The following is a 19,538-nucleotide window of genomic DNA, read 5'->3' on the forward strand; positions in this document are numbered from 1 at the left end:
TGTACGGGAGTTCTGATTGGTTCCAAGTTCAGCAGTTCGTAAATTTGCCTCAGCAGACAGTGTTGAAATATACTTTTTTTCTGACAAAATGCGCAAGAATTGAAGCTGGTAACTCATTTGACAGTATTCATAATAATATTTCATTGTCATATACAAAAAAATCAGGTCCTCCCTCGACGTAGATTGATCAACTTCACTGTTTTCGGCGTCAGCCCACCACCAATCACTCATACACCTTTGAATCACGTGCGAATACAAATTTAAAGAGGAAGAAGATGATAATGAGTCACGCCCTAATGAAAGTGTTGTTTCATACCTGGCAAGGCAGGAAACGAAACAACTTTGTTATTCCTATGCTGGCAGGGCAGACCAAGATAAAATGGGCGTTTCACTTCCCCGGAGGAGGAAATGTTGGTCAACTGAAACACTAGAATAATGAAGAGTCAGTAGAGGACATACAACCATTAGTCTACTTAGAATATTTATTCTGATGACATAGGTGGCTTCAGATTAAGCCATCGCACTCCATGATCACGAAGAAATGATTGAGGTAAATTGATCAATTTATGTATCTTAAATACAACAAAAGTCTTCTTATCATGATTATTATATGTCATTATTAAGACTAGGCCTACTTGATCCTTGAATAATACATTTCTAAACTATAGGGACATTTTTGTTTGCAGTCTGATTAGTACAGTTAAATTTGCTACTAAGCCATATAACCATAATTCTAACTAATTCATTGGTTCTTGTAGAATCCTACCAATGTGGAAGGATGAGTGAGAGGGAAACACGGTGAGGAGATCATTTTAATCAGATGAACATTCTAACCAGTTGTTTGGAACGTATGTGTGTTCTCCTATAGCTGCACGATGCTATACCTTGCTAACACTATACATGCTTGACCTGATTAACACTAGACATACTGTAGCTTTACCTTGTTAACACTATACATCGTGGGATTAACTGGAGAATTTCCTGTTTCTATATAAAGCTATAAAATCTATAAAAATGGAACCAAATGTCAGTTTTATGTTTAGCAAATGTATAGAATTTAAACATAATTTCTTCCTGCTTTTAGTAGATAGATGGTATAGATTGAGAAGAATGTGGTTTAATTTCCAACCATACTGTTAAAACCAAACCAAAGTTTCTAAACCCAAAGGCGCAACATTGCAAGACTTCCTGGAATGCTTGCGAAACAGACCAAACAGAGCAGGCGAGGGTTTGGGGTTTGAGAAGTGAACAATTCTTCCTTAGTTGTTAATTTTCTTGAAATCAATGTCTTAAAAGTTGAAGATGTTATTACTCCAACCTCGTGAAAGTGACAAACTGACCCATTTTTATTTTAGTCCAAAAACAACTTTATACCAAAGGAATGCCTTTGATGGCCTGCAGATGCACAGTTTTGCACGAGACGATGAAAGTTAGATCCAAGATGTGTTTCTACGCATGAGCTTAGTTAGCCAACGTCGCCATGACATCACCTACAAGTGTGATCAGGGATTTCTTTTGGAGAAACAGTTTTAGCCTATCTTCATACTGTAATGTCTTTGACTAAACTATCCAACTTCTTCACTTCTTATTGTTGTTTAGAAATTCATTTGCTGCAAGACCTCCCCCTTTCATTGATTTCCTGAAGGACATCCTGCAGAGGTACCCTGATGGAGGACAGATATTAAAAGTGAGTTTGATAATCAATCAATCATGTAGTCATCTGTTCACTCTGTACACTTACCGTAAATGCCATTGAAGCCACTACATTTAAAGAAGTAGTGTGGACATCTTGTGTTGTATAAGTTTGCCATAGCCCAATGTACTATCCAAGTTAAAGGAACCTATGTAAACGTCCCTACCCCTATCTGTGCTGTGACCAGGAGCTTATCCAGAATGCTGATGATGCCGGGGCATCGGCGGTGGTGTTCCTCCATGATGAGAGATGCTACGGCAGCCAGAGCCTCAAGACTGAAGGTCTGGGAAAGTACCAAGGTAGGGTTGTTTAATATTTGTGGAAGATTGAAGAGGGTCATTCCATATCTGCACCCATTTTGATTTGAACGAAACCTTTCATACATGTTTGTGCATGGTGGAAGTGGTCAGAAAGTTACCTTTTGAACCTGAATGCCAAAACAAAGTTGACCTGTTTTGCCTAGCCCACCCTACCATGAGACCTCCATGTCTTCATCACTGAAAAAGATAAAGGTTTGAGTTTGATATCGTTTGAAAGTTTACAAACAGGGTTGTCAAACTATTCTACGATTTCTTGCAAAACAGTTTTACATTAAAAAAAATGTCATTTTTTTAAAGATTTAACGTCAATAATCTACAAACGTGTTAACTAAGATTCTTCAAGTTTTCACAATTATTGTAGCTTGGACTCTATTTAACATAATTCGAAAATATTTGTGTTGTGTCTGTCTTCGGTTGAGACACAGCATACTTATGAATACAGGGTGGGTGTCATTTCAATCCATATAAATATAATTAATAGAAAATACCTATCCCTTCAGATCCCTGTAGTTCAGCTAGTACACCATTAACATTTAAATTGAATTAAAACTTTAACTTCCAATTACTATCAGAAAGATGGCAACCGGTCCACCCACCGTCGAATGTCAACTTGAATGGGAATGTCTATTCTATTATTTTAGTTATTTTGCAGACGCCCTTATCCAGAGTGCATTCATCTTAAGATAGCTAGGTGGGAGAACCACACAACAGTCATAGTAAGTACATTTTTCCTCAATAAAGTAGCTATCAGCAAAGTCAGAGCTAGTAAGGAGAAAAGAGTCAAGAGCCAGTGTGTTAGTTTTCAAATTATAACTTTTGGGGGGGTGCTGACGGATTATTTAAGATACTGTCAGGTCGCGTCAATTCGAATCTGGTATCAGAACAAAATAGTCAGCACATAGTAACTTCTGATTTCTTTGTACTTTAATTAATACAAACACTTGAATGGTAAATATGTGGTTCGTATATACGGGCTCCCTGAAACACCACGCAGGGCAGACAGAGAACTGGAATGACATTACAAGTTCTTCCTTAAATACTGGACAGACTTAGTTCCCTCTCCCTGAGGGCCTGTCATAGTAGAGGCTAGAATATGGTTTAGACTTATTCCAGCCTATCGTTGGCGTGCCGGTTGGTCCCAACCTCTAGACGCACTCCAGCTTCCTGGCGGATGTCTCAACTTGTGACTGCACAATGCACAGTTCTCTAAAACCCTTACACCCCCCTGCATATACATTTCACCCATATCCTGTTATTGCTGTTGTTCAGCAAAAAGCTCTTGCAAAACCCTGTTTTAAAGCATCAGTATTCTTTCCACATGACCCACCATCACATGAGCCACTTCCTCTTAACATATAGCAGTACTCAATTATCTATAGTTTATATACTTAATATTATAGCATAGCTGCTCTGTTATTTTATATAGGTTATGCTAACAAATAGTTGGTCAAACCCTAACAATACTCTTTGAAGAGGTAGGGTTTCAGATGTATTCGGAAGATGGGCAGGGACTCTGCTGTCCTGGATTCAGGGGGAAGCTGGTTCCAACATTGGGGTGCCCAGACAGAGAACAACTTGAACTGGGAAGAGTGGGATCTGCCCTTCCGTAGGGGGGGAGGGCCAAGAGACCAGCGGTGGCATAACGAATCACTCTTTTTGGTGTGTGGGGTTTGGAGAGGAGGATCTGCTGGTTCACGGTGTCGGAGGCAGTGGATAGATCTAGGAGGATGAGGAGAGAGAGAGTCAGAGAGCCTCCGTTACACAGAGAAGAGCAGTCTCAGTTGAGTGACCCGTCTTGAAGCTTGACTGGTTAGGGTTAAGAAGATCGTTCTGTTAGAGATAGCGAGAGAGTTGGTCAGAAACAGCGCAAGTGTTTTGGAAAGAAAAGAAAGAAGGGCTAAGCGAGAGACACTTGCATTGCTGCTATGCTTGTGTAGCAAGAAAATTAGGGTATATCTAATCAATAGAAGATGGAATTAAAATGACAGAATGAAAAGAAAGGCTACAACGACCAAAAGCCAACAGGTAGGCTGCTATTTAGGCTATAATCTGAGTTATTTGTAGGCTAACTGTAGGATGGTGAGAAGCGCAGTAACATTATGGCTAGCCTCAATTAGCCTAGTTAGCTAGCTTCTCAGTTTAATGCTGTCAAGACATGTACTACGTAATCGGATGGGATGATAAATAACTAGCAAGAAGTTAGTCTAGCGTGAAATAACAGTGGTTGTGGTAGCTCTCTCTGTGAGGCTCACGGTGCTCTGAGCCTCTGGCTTCCGGCGAGCCGAACCGATTGGGTGTGCTCACATGCTCCCTAAAAAGGCATTAGCTTGAATAATGAAGAAACTAAAAAAATGGGAAAGTGGCGGTATTACCCCGGGACAGTAGAGGGCAATGAGTTAGTAATAGCCATCTATGACCAAACAAGGAAGTGACGACACACCCAGACAAGGAACAGACGGGCAGGAGAATACAATTGTGTACGCAGAGAGAAACTTGACTGGGAGGGGAAGATGGCGGAAGTGGATGCTGAGTTCAAATTTATCAGTGCGTCGTGTAAATTTGGTGGAGACGAATGTTTGAATGGACAACAGTAATATTGAAAACTGTAACAAAAAAGGAAATTGTCTAAAATTGGAGTGGACGAAATGTGTAAATAATAAAGAATTGCTTCTTGTTGAGATGCGTTTGTTGAGTAAGGATGCATATGAGAAACCTGTTTGAGGTGTGGAAAATGGTGACGTGTGTACTTGGAAAAGTGGAGTCTGTCAGAGTGACCAGGAGTGGTCTTATTTTGATTAATTTATTTCTGAAGAGTAGAGGAAGATTGCACTCGGCCTCAAAAGAATCCGGACAACAGAAGTTTTGTGTTTTGAACTTTGGAGTAGAGCACCCGTCAAAGGAGTCATCTCAGGGGTGACAACAGGTGTTCAGGTTGAATACCTGACACGCTGGGTGAATGGAGAAAAATAAGAAAGTCTGTCGCTCCTGTTTGTTTTTTGATAAAGAGCAAATACTATGGGTGTTTTCTGTTAAGAGAATGTGTTCCTTGTTAAAAGGCTAAATAGCACTAAAGGGGGTAAGCAAAGGCACTATGTGTAATCCTGGGATTAAGTGTATTTATTGGTATAATTCTATAATGGCCTATAGTTATCTGTACTTAATCCTATAATGGCCCATAGTAATATTATAGTCCGATAATGGCATGTAGCAATCTTATAATTGCCTATATTAATCTGTACTTATTATTTTCTTGGAAATAATGTATAGGCGCGCCACCAATATAATTGATCCAAGGAACTAGAGGGGAGCAGAAACCAGAGGAAATAACTTAGATTTGGAAACAATGGTGGAGAAAAGCCAAGGGGATATGGTTATCAGCATAAAGTGGAGGGACTATGAAACTTTTATAAGCATGAAACTGTATAAAAGGAGTGGACTGAGAATGAGTTCGGCAGTTGGTCCATGGGCCAGCTCGGCTTGTTACTTTGTTACAAAGTCTATTTCAATTCACAAGTTCCGGTATCTGAGAAATAGGATTGAGCGAATATATCCACGACAATACCTACGGATGTGAAGCTTGGTTTTGCAAGATATGCTGTAAGAACTTTCGTCCCCAAACCCCTGCAGTGTAAGAATTGTAAAGGATTTGGCCATGTTTCAAGTGTGTGCAGACGAACAGAGTATACTGAAGAAAGGTGTGTAGAATGATGACTGTGTTGCAATTGGGGTGGGGATCCTGATCCTGAGTTCCTAGAGTGCCCTGTAAGGGTGAAGGAAATTGAGGTGGCAAGTTAGAGCGGTCAATCGAATCTCCTATGTGGAGGCGATTTAAAATAATTGAGACAAAAGATACCCTGTGTTAAAAATATGGATTTTGTTGCATTCATTGCCACAGTTATAAACTGTACAGCACAAGTCTCAAAGAAGTCAAAGGAACTAGATGTTATTGTGGCTGCAACAGAAAAGTTTTTGGGACTCATGGATTTTACATCAGCTCCGGGAGACCTGCCCTCCCAGGTTCCCCTTGAGCCTGTGTAGGGATCAGATCTGTTTTATTTATTTATTTATCACAGGTGTCTATCTCAGTGAACCTGGGCATACCTACAACTACTGCCACTCTTGTTGTCGGAGAGTCATAGAGAATGCATTCAGTATCATGGCTGCGAGGATGAGGATTCTTGGCTGTCCAATTGAGTGTACACCTGAAAAGGCTAATGACATTGTGAAGGCATGTGTGGCCCACAAGGTCTTGTTCTCCACGGATGAAGCTCATGAGCCGAACACAAGATAATTGCCTCCCGCTTTTGCTGACACGCACCTCCCTTATGGCAACTACCAACCTGGAGAGTGGAGAAGGGTTGTGGCAGGTGACAACAATCTCCAAGGGCGACACGGCTTGCAAGTGAAACAAGAAACAAGCTTAGGGACTTCTTCCTCTCCCCCCTGGACGTGTGCCATGGCAGGAAGACATAGTTAGGCGAGGACAACTCAACCCAAGGCCAGCAAATCATGTAGAATAGGCCTTTATTTGGAATGCTCACGCACGCCTTGATGGATGCATATAGACTCAGTTATTTGTATGCACTGTGAGCGTAAGTACTAAAATGTACCGCTTTCATCTTAATAAAATTAAACCTGATTCTATGATGTCTTGTGTACATGAATTTAGATTGAACTATACCACACAAGTAGAAGAAAGCCACACATCTACATTGCCAACACGTGAAACACCTTGTATTGAGATGAAGAAATGACAATGTTTTCAGCACAAACATTTATCTTGCTTCTGAAATTAAATCACAATGCAATAAGTGTCTATGAACAGACGTAAATAACAAGTGTCAGGAATAAATTGAGTCAGTGTAGATACAAATATTTATTAATAGAAATTAAAAATATTACAAGTGTCTGCAACTTTGCTCCTTTCGTCTTTTCCTCGTTCCTGACTAGTCTCCCAGTCCCTGCCGCTGAAATACATCCCCACAGCATGATGCTGCCACCACCATGCTTTACCGTAGGGATGGTGCCAGATTTCCACCAGACTTGACGCTTGGCATTCAGGCCAAAGAGTTCAATCTTTGTTTCATCAGACCAGAGAATCTTGTTTCTCATGGTCTGACAGTCCTTTAGATGCCTTTTGGCAAACTCCAAGCGGGCTGTCATGTGCCATTTACTGAGGAGTGGCTTTCGTCTGTCCACTCTACCATAAAGGCCTGATTGGTTGAGTGCTGTAAAGATGGGAGAACCTTCCAGAATGACAACCATCTCCACAGAGGAACTCTGGAGATTTGTCAGAGTGATTCTTGAGTGACTCCCTGACCAAGGCCATTCTGCCCCGATTGCTCAGTTTGGGCAGGATTCCAGCTCTAGGAAGAGTCTTGGTAGTTCCAAACTTCTTCTATTTAAGAATGATGTGGAGGCCACTGTGTTCTTGGGGACCTTCAATGCTGCAGAAATGTTTTGGTTCCCTTCCCCAGATCTGTGCCTCGACACAATCCTGTCTTGGAGCTCTACGGACAATTCCTTCGACCTCATGGCTTGGTTTTTGCTCTGACATGGACTGTCAACTTACATAGACAGGTGTGTGCCTTTCCAAATCATGTCCAATCAATTGAATTTACCACAAGTGGAATCAAGTTGTAGAAACATGGATGATCAATGGAAACTGGATGCACCTGAGCTTAATTTCGAGTGTCATAGCAAAGGGTCTGAATACTTATGTAAATAAGGTATTTCTGTTTTATTTTTAATACATTAGCAAAAATTTCTAAACCTGTTTTCTCTTTGTCATTGTCGGGTATTGTGTAGATTGAGGAATATTTTTTTTGTTCATCCATTTTAGAATAAGGTTGTAATGTAACAAATTGTGGAAAAAGGTAAGGGGTCTGAATACTTTCCAAATGCACTGTATGTATGAAAGATTTCTTTAAAATCACAAGGGATGCAGTCAGAAAGTGATTGAAATCATATGGAACGACCCAAAATAAATAACTTGAAATTGAACCTTAATATTACAAGGGCTCACTGTTGATTAGACAGCCAACATGCTGAATTTTATCTTTAACAGTGGTTTATGAAATGTCCATTTTTACTTCAACATTACACTACAACACTAATGAATACATCAGAAATGAATAAAATACAGGAGAAGCTATTTGTCTGAGGCTGACTTGGTCTCATTGCATGCTGACTGCTAGGCAGCAAATGTAGTAAGGGCTTTCTACCACATCAGATTAACAGCAGGGCAACATGCCCAGATTAATGTGTATACTACTATGCAAGCTAGATCTACTCAGGGTTTTTAAAACTAGCCAGCTTCATCCATGTTATGAAGGTGGATATTGATTGTGTACCCGTCGCTTACTCAAGCCTGGGCAGTAACTGCTCGTTCATGTCGCACGTGGCTAGTCGAATGCCAAACTCTAAATTGAGACAATGCTGAAACATCAATTCATGGGTGAGTCAGTGCCACTTTCATTTGTGCTGAAATCAAAATGAAAAAAGTTATCTTGAAGATTCAGCAGGCTATGGTGTGAAATAGACTGTTAGAAGTGCCTTTCTTTTATTACGTATTGTTAATGCTGTCTTTTTTTGTTAGCTTTGGTGTGCTTATCAATGCACGAGCACCTTTTTTCACACTCCTATTGATAAAGTAATTGTATTAATTCATCCAAAAGTAATACTGTGCTGAAGTTTCAAATGCGTTCTGTCATTACTAAATGTGTTATGTGATAGGTATTTTAACATGACTATTTTTTTAACAATATTTTGTCAGTCGTCTTCGTCAAATGAAGGGGATGATGACACAATCCTTGCGAGAGGGAGGGAAGGGGATTTCAATGGTCCTTCATTCAGGATAAATGGAGTTAGCCCTTAGTTAACCTGCCTTGGAGCAGGTTAGTTCTGAAGGATTTGTTGCCATAGAAATGTACCGGGCTAAAAGTTGAACCACTGGTTAAACTCCTGAGTTGAACTCAATGGACCAAAGTTATCTCGCTAACTCGTCAAATCTCATTTGTAGTATAGCGCTCTGATTTAGAATTTTAATCATCATGCTGGAATGCAGAAATATAAGTGGTCACTTGCTCTGAGCATCAGGAAACATTCTCTCTCTGGCTCACACAGGGCTGCCAGCAAATGTGTGGCAAGCTGGCATTAGCAAAAAAAAGTACCACACTTTATATGCTCCCAACAATGTAATGTGTAAACCTGGCACTTGCCCCAGTACTTTTCAATCTGGCGTAGCGGTTTCCCGCCACTTTTGATTTGGTTGAATAAAAAGTATTGGTGCAAAATTGTTGAAAGAGGGACAAACTACTGAATGAACTGACTGTTGTCTCTGTGAGCAGGTCCTGTGCTGTATGAATAACTGACTGTTGTCGTGTCTGTCAGCAGGTCCTAATGTATATGTATTGAATACTCAGGGAGAACAAGGTGTAGATTCACGTGCAGAGCGCGGCAGGTGTTTATTTCGCCTTCGCAGAAGGCAGGAATCATGGTCATAGGCAGGCAATGGTCATACACAGGTAGGCAAACAGGCAGGTGAATCAAAACAAGGACTGAAGGCTAACTGGTTCTCACAAATGAGCTAGGAAAAGGCTTAATACAGTCAAAACAAACAATACCTCACAAAGGCACAAACAGAATGAACTGAACTAAATAAGGAGCTGATGAGACCAGGTGAGTAACTAACACAGGTGAGATCAATGAACAAAAATGAAAGACAGGGCTACGTTCAAGAACACAAAGAAACAGAACACAAGGTTGACGAAGAAAATATATACAGAACATTACAGTATATGAATATCTGACTGTTGTCTTGTCTGTCAGCAGGTCCTAATGTGTATGAATAACTGACTGTAGTTGTCTGTGACCAGGTCCTGCACTGTATGCCTTCAACAACGCAGAGTTCACAGCAGAGGACTGGGAGGGAATCAAGACCACAGGCCGGAGCATCAAACGCAAAGACCCAAACAAAGTTGGCAGGTTTGGGATCGGATTCAACTCTGTCTACCACATAACAGGTGAACCCCAAAGTATTTTTATCACAACAATGAGCATGCAATAGCTACTGTATTTCACAAGGTGTGGTTGATATGCTAAAATCCATAACACAGCGCATGGATCTACAGTGACAAGAAAAAGTATGTGAACCCTTTGGAATTACCTGGATTTCTACATAAATTTGACATAAAATTTGATCTGATCTTCATCTAAGTCACAACAATAGACCAACACAGTGTGCTTAAACTAATAACACACCAATTATTGTATTTTTATTGTCTATATTGAATACATACTTTTTCCAACCTACACTGTGAATGTTTAAATTATGTGAAGCACTAGGCTAATGACTTCTCCAAAAGCTAATTGGAGTCATGAGTCAACTAACCTGGAGTCGAATCAATGAGACGAGATTGGAGATTTTGGTTTGAGCTGCCCTGCCCCATAAAAAAACTCACAAAATTTGAGTTTGCTATTCACCAGAAGCATTGCCTGACGTGAACCATGCCTCGAACAAAAGAGATGTCAAAAGAACCTAAGATTAAGAATTGTTGCCTTGCATAAAGCTGGAAAGGGTAACAAAAGTATCTCTAAGAGTCAGTCCACGGTAAGATAAATTCTCTATAAATGGAGAAATTTCAACACTGTTGCTACTCTCCCTAGGACTGGCCGTCCTGCAAAGATAACTGCAAGAGCACAGCGCAGAATGCTCAATGAGGTTAAGAAGAATCCTAGAGTGTCAGCTAAAGACTTACAGAAATCTCTGGAACATGCTAACATCTCTGTTGACGAGTCTGCAATACATTAAACAAGAATGGTGTTCATGGGAGGACACCATGGAAGAAGCCACTGCTGTCTAAAAAAAAACATTGCTGCACATCTGAAGTTCGCAAAAGAGCACCTGGATGTTCCACAGTGCTTCTGGCAAAATATTATATGTACAGATTAAACTAAAGTTGGGTTGTTTGGAAGGAACACACAACACTATGTGTGGAGAAAAAAGGCACAGCACACCAACATCAACCTCGTCCCAACTGTAAAGTATGGTGGAGGGAGCATCATGGCTTGGGGCTGCTTTGCTGCCTCAGGGCCTGGACAGCTTGCTATCATCGACGGAAAAATGAATTCCCAAGTTTATCAAGACATTTTACAGCAGAATGTAAGGCTGTCTGTCCGCCAATTGAAGCTCAACAGAAGTTGGGTGATGCAACAGGACAACAACCCAAAAGACAGAAGTAAATCAACAACAGAATGGCTTGAACAGAAGAAAATACACCTTCTGGAGTGGCCCAGACAGAATCCTGACCTCAACCCAATTTGAGATGCTGTGGCATGACCTCGAGCAGTTCACACCAGACATCCCAAGAATATTGTGGAACTGAAACAGTTTTGTAAAGAGGAATGGTCCAAAATTCCTCCTGTTCTTTTTGCAGGTCTGATCTGCAACTACAGAAAACGTTTGGTTGAGGTTATTGCTGCCAAAGGAGGGTCAACCTGTTCAAATCAAATTGTATTAGTAACATACACATGGTTAGCAGATGTTAATGCGAGTGTAGCGAAATGCTTGTGCTTCTAGTTCCGACAGTGCAGTAATATCTAACAAGTACGTTTTTTACGGGCAGTTTTACGACCTTACAACCACGTCGTAAATACCACAGAGACCCTCCCTGACCATGCAATTGAGAGAGTGTTTCACAGTAAGAGAAAGTGATTCTCCCTCCCAATTCTACTAGTCCCAGAATTTGAGAATTGAACAATACTCCTATTTTGGAGAATGTGTAAATGGTCGTTGGAGAAGCCAGCTATGACCCGGTCCATTTTGTTTCATGTTTGTGACCTCATGAAAGACAATACAGCTACATTACCCAAACTCTGTTCATATAGGTCCCTCAGTTATGAGGTTTGCATCTAATTATTGTATAACATGAATGAGTAAAGATGAAACTATTTGCGAAATGATGTGATAACTTTAAAATGAGAAAATAGTCTTCCCTGTAAAGTTTAACTAAGTCAGTAGCCACACCCAAGTGAATAGGCATTGGTTGGGAATTATGAACCAATCCCTTTTCTACATTTCTATAAGAGCCCCAGTGACCCAATTCACATTGAACTAAGCAAACCCCAACGTGAGCTGTGGTGGCGAGTAGTTGAATACATAACAAAAAGTCACTCAAGTTCTGAATACCGCAAGGATTTGTCCTCACGTTTAAAAGGGCTAATTCTAATGTCAACAATACAGGCCAGGAAATGTGGGAGCTTGCTCTACACATGAAATGGTATGAACTCTGAACTATTGATCACTCAAGAAGAAGTGAGTCCTAGATGACAGCCTAACAGGCTGCAGCTGGAAAGGTAGCAAATCTAATACGAGAACACTGACTGACGTGGACGAATCTCCAGAGTGAGATGAACCTCTCAGACCATGTGAACCTCTCACACGACGACCCAGAAGATTTCACAAAGAACATGGCGACGTAGACTGGGCAAACCAGAGCCTCACATCACCAACTCAACAATCAAAGCCAGCTTCACGTAAATACAATGCATTGCTTTTCCGAATGAGCTATCGTTAGTGGCATATGTATTTATGTAAGAATAGCTTCCCAGGTCCAATAGAGACCCATGTTCCTTAGCCTTCCTGTCACGTCCTGACCAGTAAAGGGGTTATTTGTTATTTGAGTTTGGTCAGGACGTGGCGGGGGTATTTGTTTTATATGGTTCAGGGTGGTTGTGTATGTAGAGGGGTGTTAGATTGATGTAATTTATGTATTGCGGGGTTTTTGGTTGTTGTTCTATGTTAGTTTATTTCTATGTTCTGTCTAGTCGTTTGTATTTCTATGTTTTGCTAATTGGTGTTGGGGCCTTCAGTTGGAGGCAGCTGTCTATCGTTGCCTCTGATTGAAGGTCCTATAATTAGGAGTATGTTTGTTTTGGGGTTTGTGGGAGATTGTTTCTTGTGTTGCCTACAAGACTGTTTTGTCGTCCGTTTATCGTTTTTTCGTGTTTGTTTTGGATTAATAAAAATGAGCATTCACGTACCCGCTGCGCCTTGGTCCATCTATTACAACGACCGTGACACTTCCTTCCAAAACCCTGTCTCTTCTCTGAATCTATTGTGTTATAACCAAACTGTTTTTGTTTAGTCCACTAGGGATGGTATAATGTTATTATGTATTGTATATTCTGTAATTGTTTAATTAGTTAGTAAATAAATAATTGAGCCAATTGGTGTATGGATGATTTAAAGTGAAGGCTGGGTTCGTGCAGATAACCAACAATTTACGACATTCAGATGAGACTGACGAAGGTAATAATAATTCATTAATAGAAGACTAATTGATCAAATATTAAAATATCTGAAGAGTTATATTCTGAAGATTATAACTTTAATCTGAACATTTTCCGTGGTGCCCCAACTTCCTAGTTAAATGTACATGATTAGTTTAATCAGGTAATGATAACTACAGAGAATTGATTTGATAAAATAACTGTCTTCACCTTTAATGATACTAAAGACACGACATGGGTGAATGAGAATATGTGCAGTGAGGGGGGGAAAAGTGTTTGATCCCCTGCTGATTTTGTACGTTTGCCCACTGACAAAGAAATGATCAGCCTATAATTTTAATGGTAGGTTTATTTGAACAGTGAGAGACAGAATAACAACAAAAAAATCCAGAAAAACGCATGTCAAAAATGTTATAAATGGATTTGCATTTTAATGAGGAAAATAAGTATTTGACCCCTCTGCAAAACATGACTTAGTACTTGGTGGCAAAACCCTTGTTGGCAATCACAGAGGTCAGACGTTTCTTGTAGTTGGCCACCAGGTTTGCACACATCTCAGGAGGGATTTTGTCCCACTCCTCTTTGCAGATCTTCTCCAAGTCATTAAGGTTTCGAGGCTGACGTTTGGCAACTCGAACCTTCAGCTCCCTTCACAGATTTTCTATGGGATTAAGGTCTGGAGACTGGCTAGGTCACTCCAGGACCTTAATGTGCTTCTTCTTGAGCCACTCCTTTGTTGCCTTGGCCGTGTGTTCTGGGTCATTGTCATGCTGGAATACCCATCCACGACCCATTTTCAATGCCCTGGCTGAGGGAAGGAGGTTCTCATCCAAGATGTGACGGTACATGGCCCCGTCCATCGTCCCTTTGATGCAGTGAAGTTGTCCTGTCCCCTTAGCAGGAAAAACACCCCCAAAGCATAATGTTTCCACCTCCATCCATGTTTGACGGTGGGGATGGTGTTCTTGTGGTCATAGGCAGCATTCCTCCTCCTCCAAACACGACGAGTTGAGTTGATGCCAAAGTGCTCCATTTTGGTCTCATCTGACCACAACACTTTCACCCAGTTGTCCTCTGAATCATTCAGATGTTCATTGGCAAACTTTAGACGGGCATGTTTATGTGCTTTCTTGAGCAGGGGGACCTTGCGGGTGCTGCAGGATTTCAGTCCTTCACGGTGTAGTGTGTTACCAATTGTTTTCTTGGTGACTATGGTCCCAGCTGCCTTGAGATCATTGACAAGATCCTCCCGTGTAGTTCTGGGCTGATTCCTCATCGTTCTCATGATCATTGCAACTCCACGAGGTGAGATCTTGCATGGAGCCCTAGGCCGAGGGATATTGACAGTTATTTTGTGTTTCTTCCATTTGCGAATAATCGCACCAACTGTTGTCACCTTCTCACCAAGCTGCTTGGCGATGGTCTTGTAGCCCATTCCAGCCTTGTGTAGGTCTACAATCGTGTCCCTGACATCCTTGGAGAGCTCTTTGGTCTTGGCCATGGTGGAGAGTTTGGAATCTGATTGATTGATTGCTTCTGTGGACAGGTGTCTTTTATACAGGTAACAAACTGAGATTAGGAGCACTCCCTTTAAGAGTGTGCTCCTAATCTCAGCTCGTTACCTGTATAAAAGACACCTGGGAGCCAGAAATCTTTCGGATTGAGAGGGGGCAAATACTTATTTCCCTCATTTAAAATGCAAATCAATTTATAACATTTTTGACATGCGTTTTTCTGGATTTTTTGTTGTTGTTATTCTGTCTCTCACTGTTCAAATAAACCTACCATTAAAATGATAGGCTGATCATTTCTTTGTCAGTGGGCAAACGTACAAAATCAGCAGTGGCTCAAATACTTTTTTCCCTCATTGTATGCTCTAGACAGCTAGCGGGCCGCGGATAGCAGGCTAGCAGATGGGCATTCAGGGGACGTCGCGATGGAGGGGTCTGTTGCAAAAAGAACCCTCGGGCAGGTTACGTCGGTAGTCCAGTCGTGATGGATTAGCAGGGCTTTGTGTAGTAAAAGGGGTCCAAAGTAGGTATTGTAGCCCAAGGAGTGGCTGATGGACCTCTTCAGCTAGCGGGGAGATGGGCCTAGCATGGGCTGCCTCCAGGCTAATTGGTGCTTGCTTTGGGACAGAGACGTTAGCCAGGAGTAGCAATTCGGATTGCAGCTAGCTAGCCGCGATGATCCAGGTGAAAAGGTTCAGAGCTTGCGATAGGAATCCTGGGATATGGAGAGAAAATAAGTCCGGTATGCTCTGGTTTGAATCGCGTTGTGCAAACTGGCGAGAGATTTCCGAGGTAGAGGTTAGCTGATGACCGCTAGCAGTGGTTCGCTGACTACTAGCTAGTTAGCTGGCTAGCTTCTGTTGGAGGATCCCGGTTCTAAAGTAATGAAAAATACTTGGGTGAGGCGGGTTGCAGTAGAGTATATTGAAGTTTAGGAAACATATAAAAAAGATATGCAATGAAAAAAGAGATATACACGGGACAATACGAGGACAAAGACATCTGACTGCTACGCCATCTTGGATTTTCTAGAAACAGTAGTGCAATCAATATGCTGATTAGAATTTAGGTAGCCTTGTTCTCAAATTTGCTTTGTTTAAATCCCCAGCTACAATAAATGCAGCCTCAGCATATATGGTTTCCAGTTTACATAGTCCAGTGAAGTTCCTTGAGGTCCGTCGTGGTGTCTGCTTGAGGGGGAATGTACACAGCTGTGAGGATAACTGACGAGAATTCTCTTGGGAGATAATATGGCCGGCATTTGATTGTAAGAAATTCTAGGTCGGTGAGCAGAAGGACTTGAGTTCCTGTATGTTATCACAATTACACCATGAGTCGTTAATCATGAGGCATACACCCCCGCCCTTCTTCTTCCCAGAGAGGAGTTTATCTCTGTTGGCGCGATGCATGGAGAAGCCCCGTGGCTGAACCGATTCCGACACGATATCCCGAGAGAGCCATGTTTCCGTGAAACAGAGAATGTTACAATCTCTGATGTCTCTCTGGAAGGCAACCCTTGCTCTAATTTTATCTACCTTGTTGTCAAGAGACTGGACATTGGCGAGTAGTATACTCTGGAGCGGTGGGCGGTGTGCACGTCTACGGAGGCCGCTCCATCTTCCCCTTCTGCGGCGCTGTTGTTTTGGGTTGGCTTCTGGGATTAGGTCCATTGTCCTGGGTGGTGGTCCAAACAGAGGATCCGCTTTGGGAAAGTCGTATTCCTGGTCGTAATGTTGGTAAATTGACATTGCTCTTATATCCAATAGTTCTTCCCGGCTGTATGTAATAAGACTTAAGATTTCCTGGGGTAACAATGTGTTAGGTTCTAATTTTTCAGAGTAAATATCTCATGGGCACTAGAGAAGCTTAACCAAGTAAAATTTTTCCCAAAGGGTCGTTACAGCTGTAATTCAGACAAAAACATGTTCTCACCATCACAAGTATATATACCCCACTTTGGACACTCCTCCTTCTCTCTGATCCTTACATCTTATGGTTCGACAGGAAGAGGGTAACAGGATCCTAAACCCTTATTACTCCCTTCAGGGGATCTGACCTGACCTCAACCCCTCCTTCACCTAATCCACAGATGTGCATCCGCTTCCCCTATAGCAATTCTGTGATCTCTCTCCCGTTCACCCAGCACATTCCACAGCCACTCTGTCTTTCTACAGATCTCTCCTTTATATACTATGCATCTGATCTATCATGTCTTTAATATTGCAATGTTCAAAGTTTAGCCCGAATCCAACAAATGTAAGAAATAATACATAAAAGACACGAAGCGAGGCGTCCATCTCTGTCGGCGCCATTTCATGTTATTAAATCCAAGGGTTCACATACTTTTTCCAACCTGCACTGTGAATGTTTACACAGTGTGTTCAATAAAGACATGACATGAAATGATAATTGTTTGTGCGTTATTAGTTTAAGCAGACTGGGTTTGTCTATTGTTGTGACTTTGATGAAGATCAGATACCAATTTATGCAGAAATCCAGGTAATTCTAAAGGGTTCACATACTTTTTCTTCCCACTGTATCCCGGTATAACGGAAATATAGCCATACCGCGCATTGCTAAATTAAAATGTTCCTTTATAGCCAGCTTTTATTAAATGTCAAATGCAGATGTTTTTATCTCATTATCATTTCTGGGTAACAATTAAGTACCTCACTGTGACTGTTTTCAATTAAAATGGTCAAAAATAAACAAAACTAGCTTCTTAGGAAAGAGCAATTTCTCAAGCAAGAATTTTGCTAAGACAGTCTGAGTGGGGAGGGGAAAATGTAAAACTAGTTGTTATTGGCAGAGTTTTGGAACTCTTTCTTGTTGGTCTATTAACTAATTTACAACTGGTGATGTCACCAGGCAGGCCAAAACTCCATCCCAGAAAATAGGCTGAAAATTCAGGTGGTCTTTTCAAACAGCTCTTACACTTAAAGGGAATTATAATTTTCACAATTTCATAGTATTATTCCAACCTCATAGTGTGGAAATCTATATAATACACAGGAAGATTACAGCATTTCATTCATACTCTGTCATCTGATCATTTCTAGATGTACCATCCATATTCAGTTCCAAGTACCTTGGCTTCCTGGACGCCCAGGAAAAGCTGTTTGAGGAGCATAGAGGCTTCCGGTGGTCTCTGGAGGATGAGGAAGACAAGAAAACTCTCCTGAATCTGCAGGATCAGTTCCAACCATTCAGAGATGTTGTCAAACTAGTCAGTGGCCAGACATGGAAGGACATCATCCACGAGGAGCAGCATTTTAAAGGGACACTCTTTAGGTTTCCTCTGCGCAGTGAGGCCTCAGAGATCTCAGATAACCTGTATGACTACCACAAAGTAGTTCAGCTTTTCGACAGCTTCATTGCAGATGCAGACATAATCCCTCTGTTCCTGAGGAACGTGTCATCAGTCTCTTTGCAGCACATTAACACGAAAGGATCTGTCAACACCCGGTTCTCAGTGACCTCCTCCAGTCCCACAGCTGGTCCAGGTCTGAAGTCCAGGAGTGAGTCAAATGTCACGGGCTCAACCTGCTTCAAAACCATCACCTCTACCTCCAACAACAAGAAGGAGACAAAGACCAGGTGGCTTGTGACAACATGTTGCATGAAAGATGGAAATATACCAAAGCTAGATTCACTTGCCAAGAAGCTAAGTTTCCGCCCTCATGTTGACTTGGCATTTCCGTGTGGCCAGGAGAACGTCCTGACTGAGGGCAGACTGAGCTGCTTCCTGCCCCTTCCTAACAACGACTCCAACAAGACTGGACTCCCGGTCCATGTGAACGCCTGCTTCGGCCTCGCTGACAACAGAAGACACATCAAGTGGCAGGAGGAAGACCAGAAGTATGATGAAGCTGCAATGTGGAACGAGCTGCTGGTGAAGGAGGTCCTCCCTCACACATACCTCCTGATGCTGCAGGATGCCACCAACCTAGCCAAGACCTCCACACTCCCCGTCTCAGCTGTGTACAAGATCTGGCCAGACCTCAGTCAGACCAAAGACAAATGGCATGGGATTGCTGAGGACATTCTACAACGTCTATTTAGACAGAACACTGCTGTCTTCTCTCTAGCTGAAGACGAAAGACAGTTTGTTTCTCCTACCGAGTCTGTGTGTCCATCCAATGACCCCAAGGCATCTGAAATTATGGCTGCCGTGACCAGGACCTTGATTGCAGGAGGAGAAAAGCTTGTCACCTTCCCAGATCATGTCTCCAGAGCTGTCCAGCTGGCCTTCCCAAACCGTGACACTTTGAAATGGGTGACTCCAGCTCTTGTAAGGGGTGTTCTCCGCAGAAATGCCGTGTCCAACCTCTCCAACGATGACAAACGGTCTCTGCTGCAGTTCATCTTGAGTGATGAGAAATACCACAACCTCAGGGATCTGAAGATGCTGCCTCTCAGCGACGGGACTTTCAAGACCTTCACAAATGAAGAGAAGGACATTGCTCTCATTGACAATGATTCATTTCCAAGGTAAATTCTTAATAATCTAAATATACAGTGAAGTATTTTTCATATGGATAATCCATGCCTTTTTTTCAATTAACAATTTACAAGTAAGTCTTCTCATCGTTCAGAGTGCTGCTGCCAGGTTGCGAAGCCCTGTTTCTGCCGGATGATCTCAGCGACACTAGCATCCACCATTTGAGGCAACTAGCTAAAACAAGTAAGATAATATATTGTTCAATATTGTACAAATTCTGA

General features: G+C 41.7%; 1 protein-coding gene across 2 annotated transcripts in view; it reads left to right on the plus strand.

Annotated features, from left to right (window-relative positions):
* The first annotated feature begins 248 nt into the window (after window positions 1-248).
* The window catches only part of LOC115149010 (sacsin), a 35,752-nt gene continuing 16,462 nt past the window's right edge, over window positions 249-19,538 (plus strand). The window contains exons 1-7 of one of the 2 annotated variants that reach the window (XM_029691452.1): window positions 249-550; window positions 759-798; window positions 1,600-1,687; window positions 1,881-1,992; window positions 9,891-10,037; window positions 17,876-19,307; window positions 19,412-19,500. In XM_029691452.1, coding sequence (XP_029547312.1) covers window positions 779-798; window positions 1,600-1,687; window positions 1,881-1,992; window positions 9,891-10,037; window positions 17,876-19,307; window positions 19,412-19,500 — 1,888 coding nt within the window. In that variant the 5' untranslated portion in view covers window positions 249-550; window positions 759-778. The remainder of the gene's footprint in view (window positions 551-758; window positions 799-1,599; window positions 1,688-1,880; window positions 1,993-9,890; window positions 10,038-17,875; window positions 19,308-19,411; window positions 19,501-19,538) is intronic. The other variant, XM_029691451.1, reaches the window with a different exon arrangement.

This window comes from Salmo trutta, chromosome 15 (genome assembly GCF_901001165.1).
Source record: "Salmo trutta chromosome 15, fSalTru1.1, whole genome shotgun sequence".
NCBI classification, from domain to species: domain Eukaryota; kingdom Metazoa; phylum Chordata; class Actinopteri; order Salmoniformes; family Salmonidae; genus Salmo; species Salmo trutta.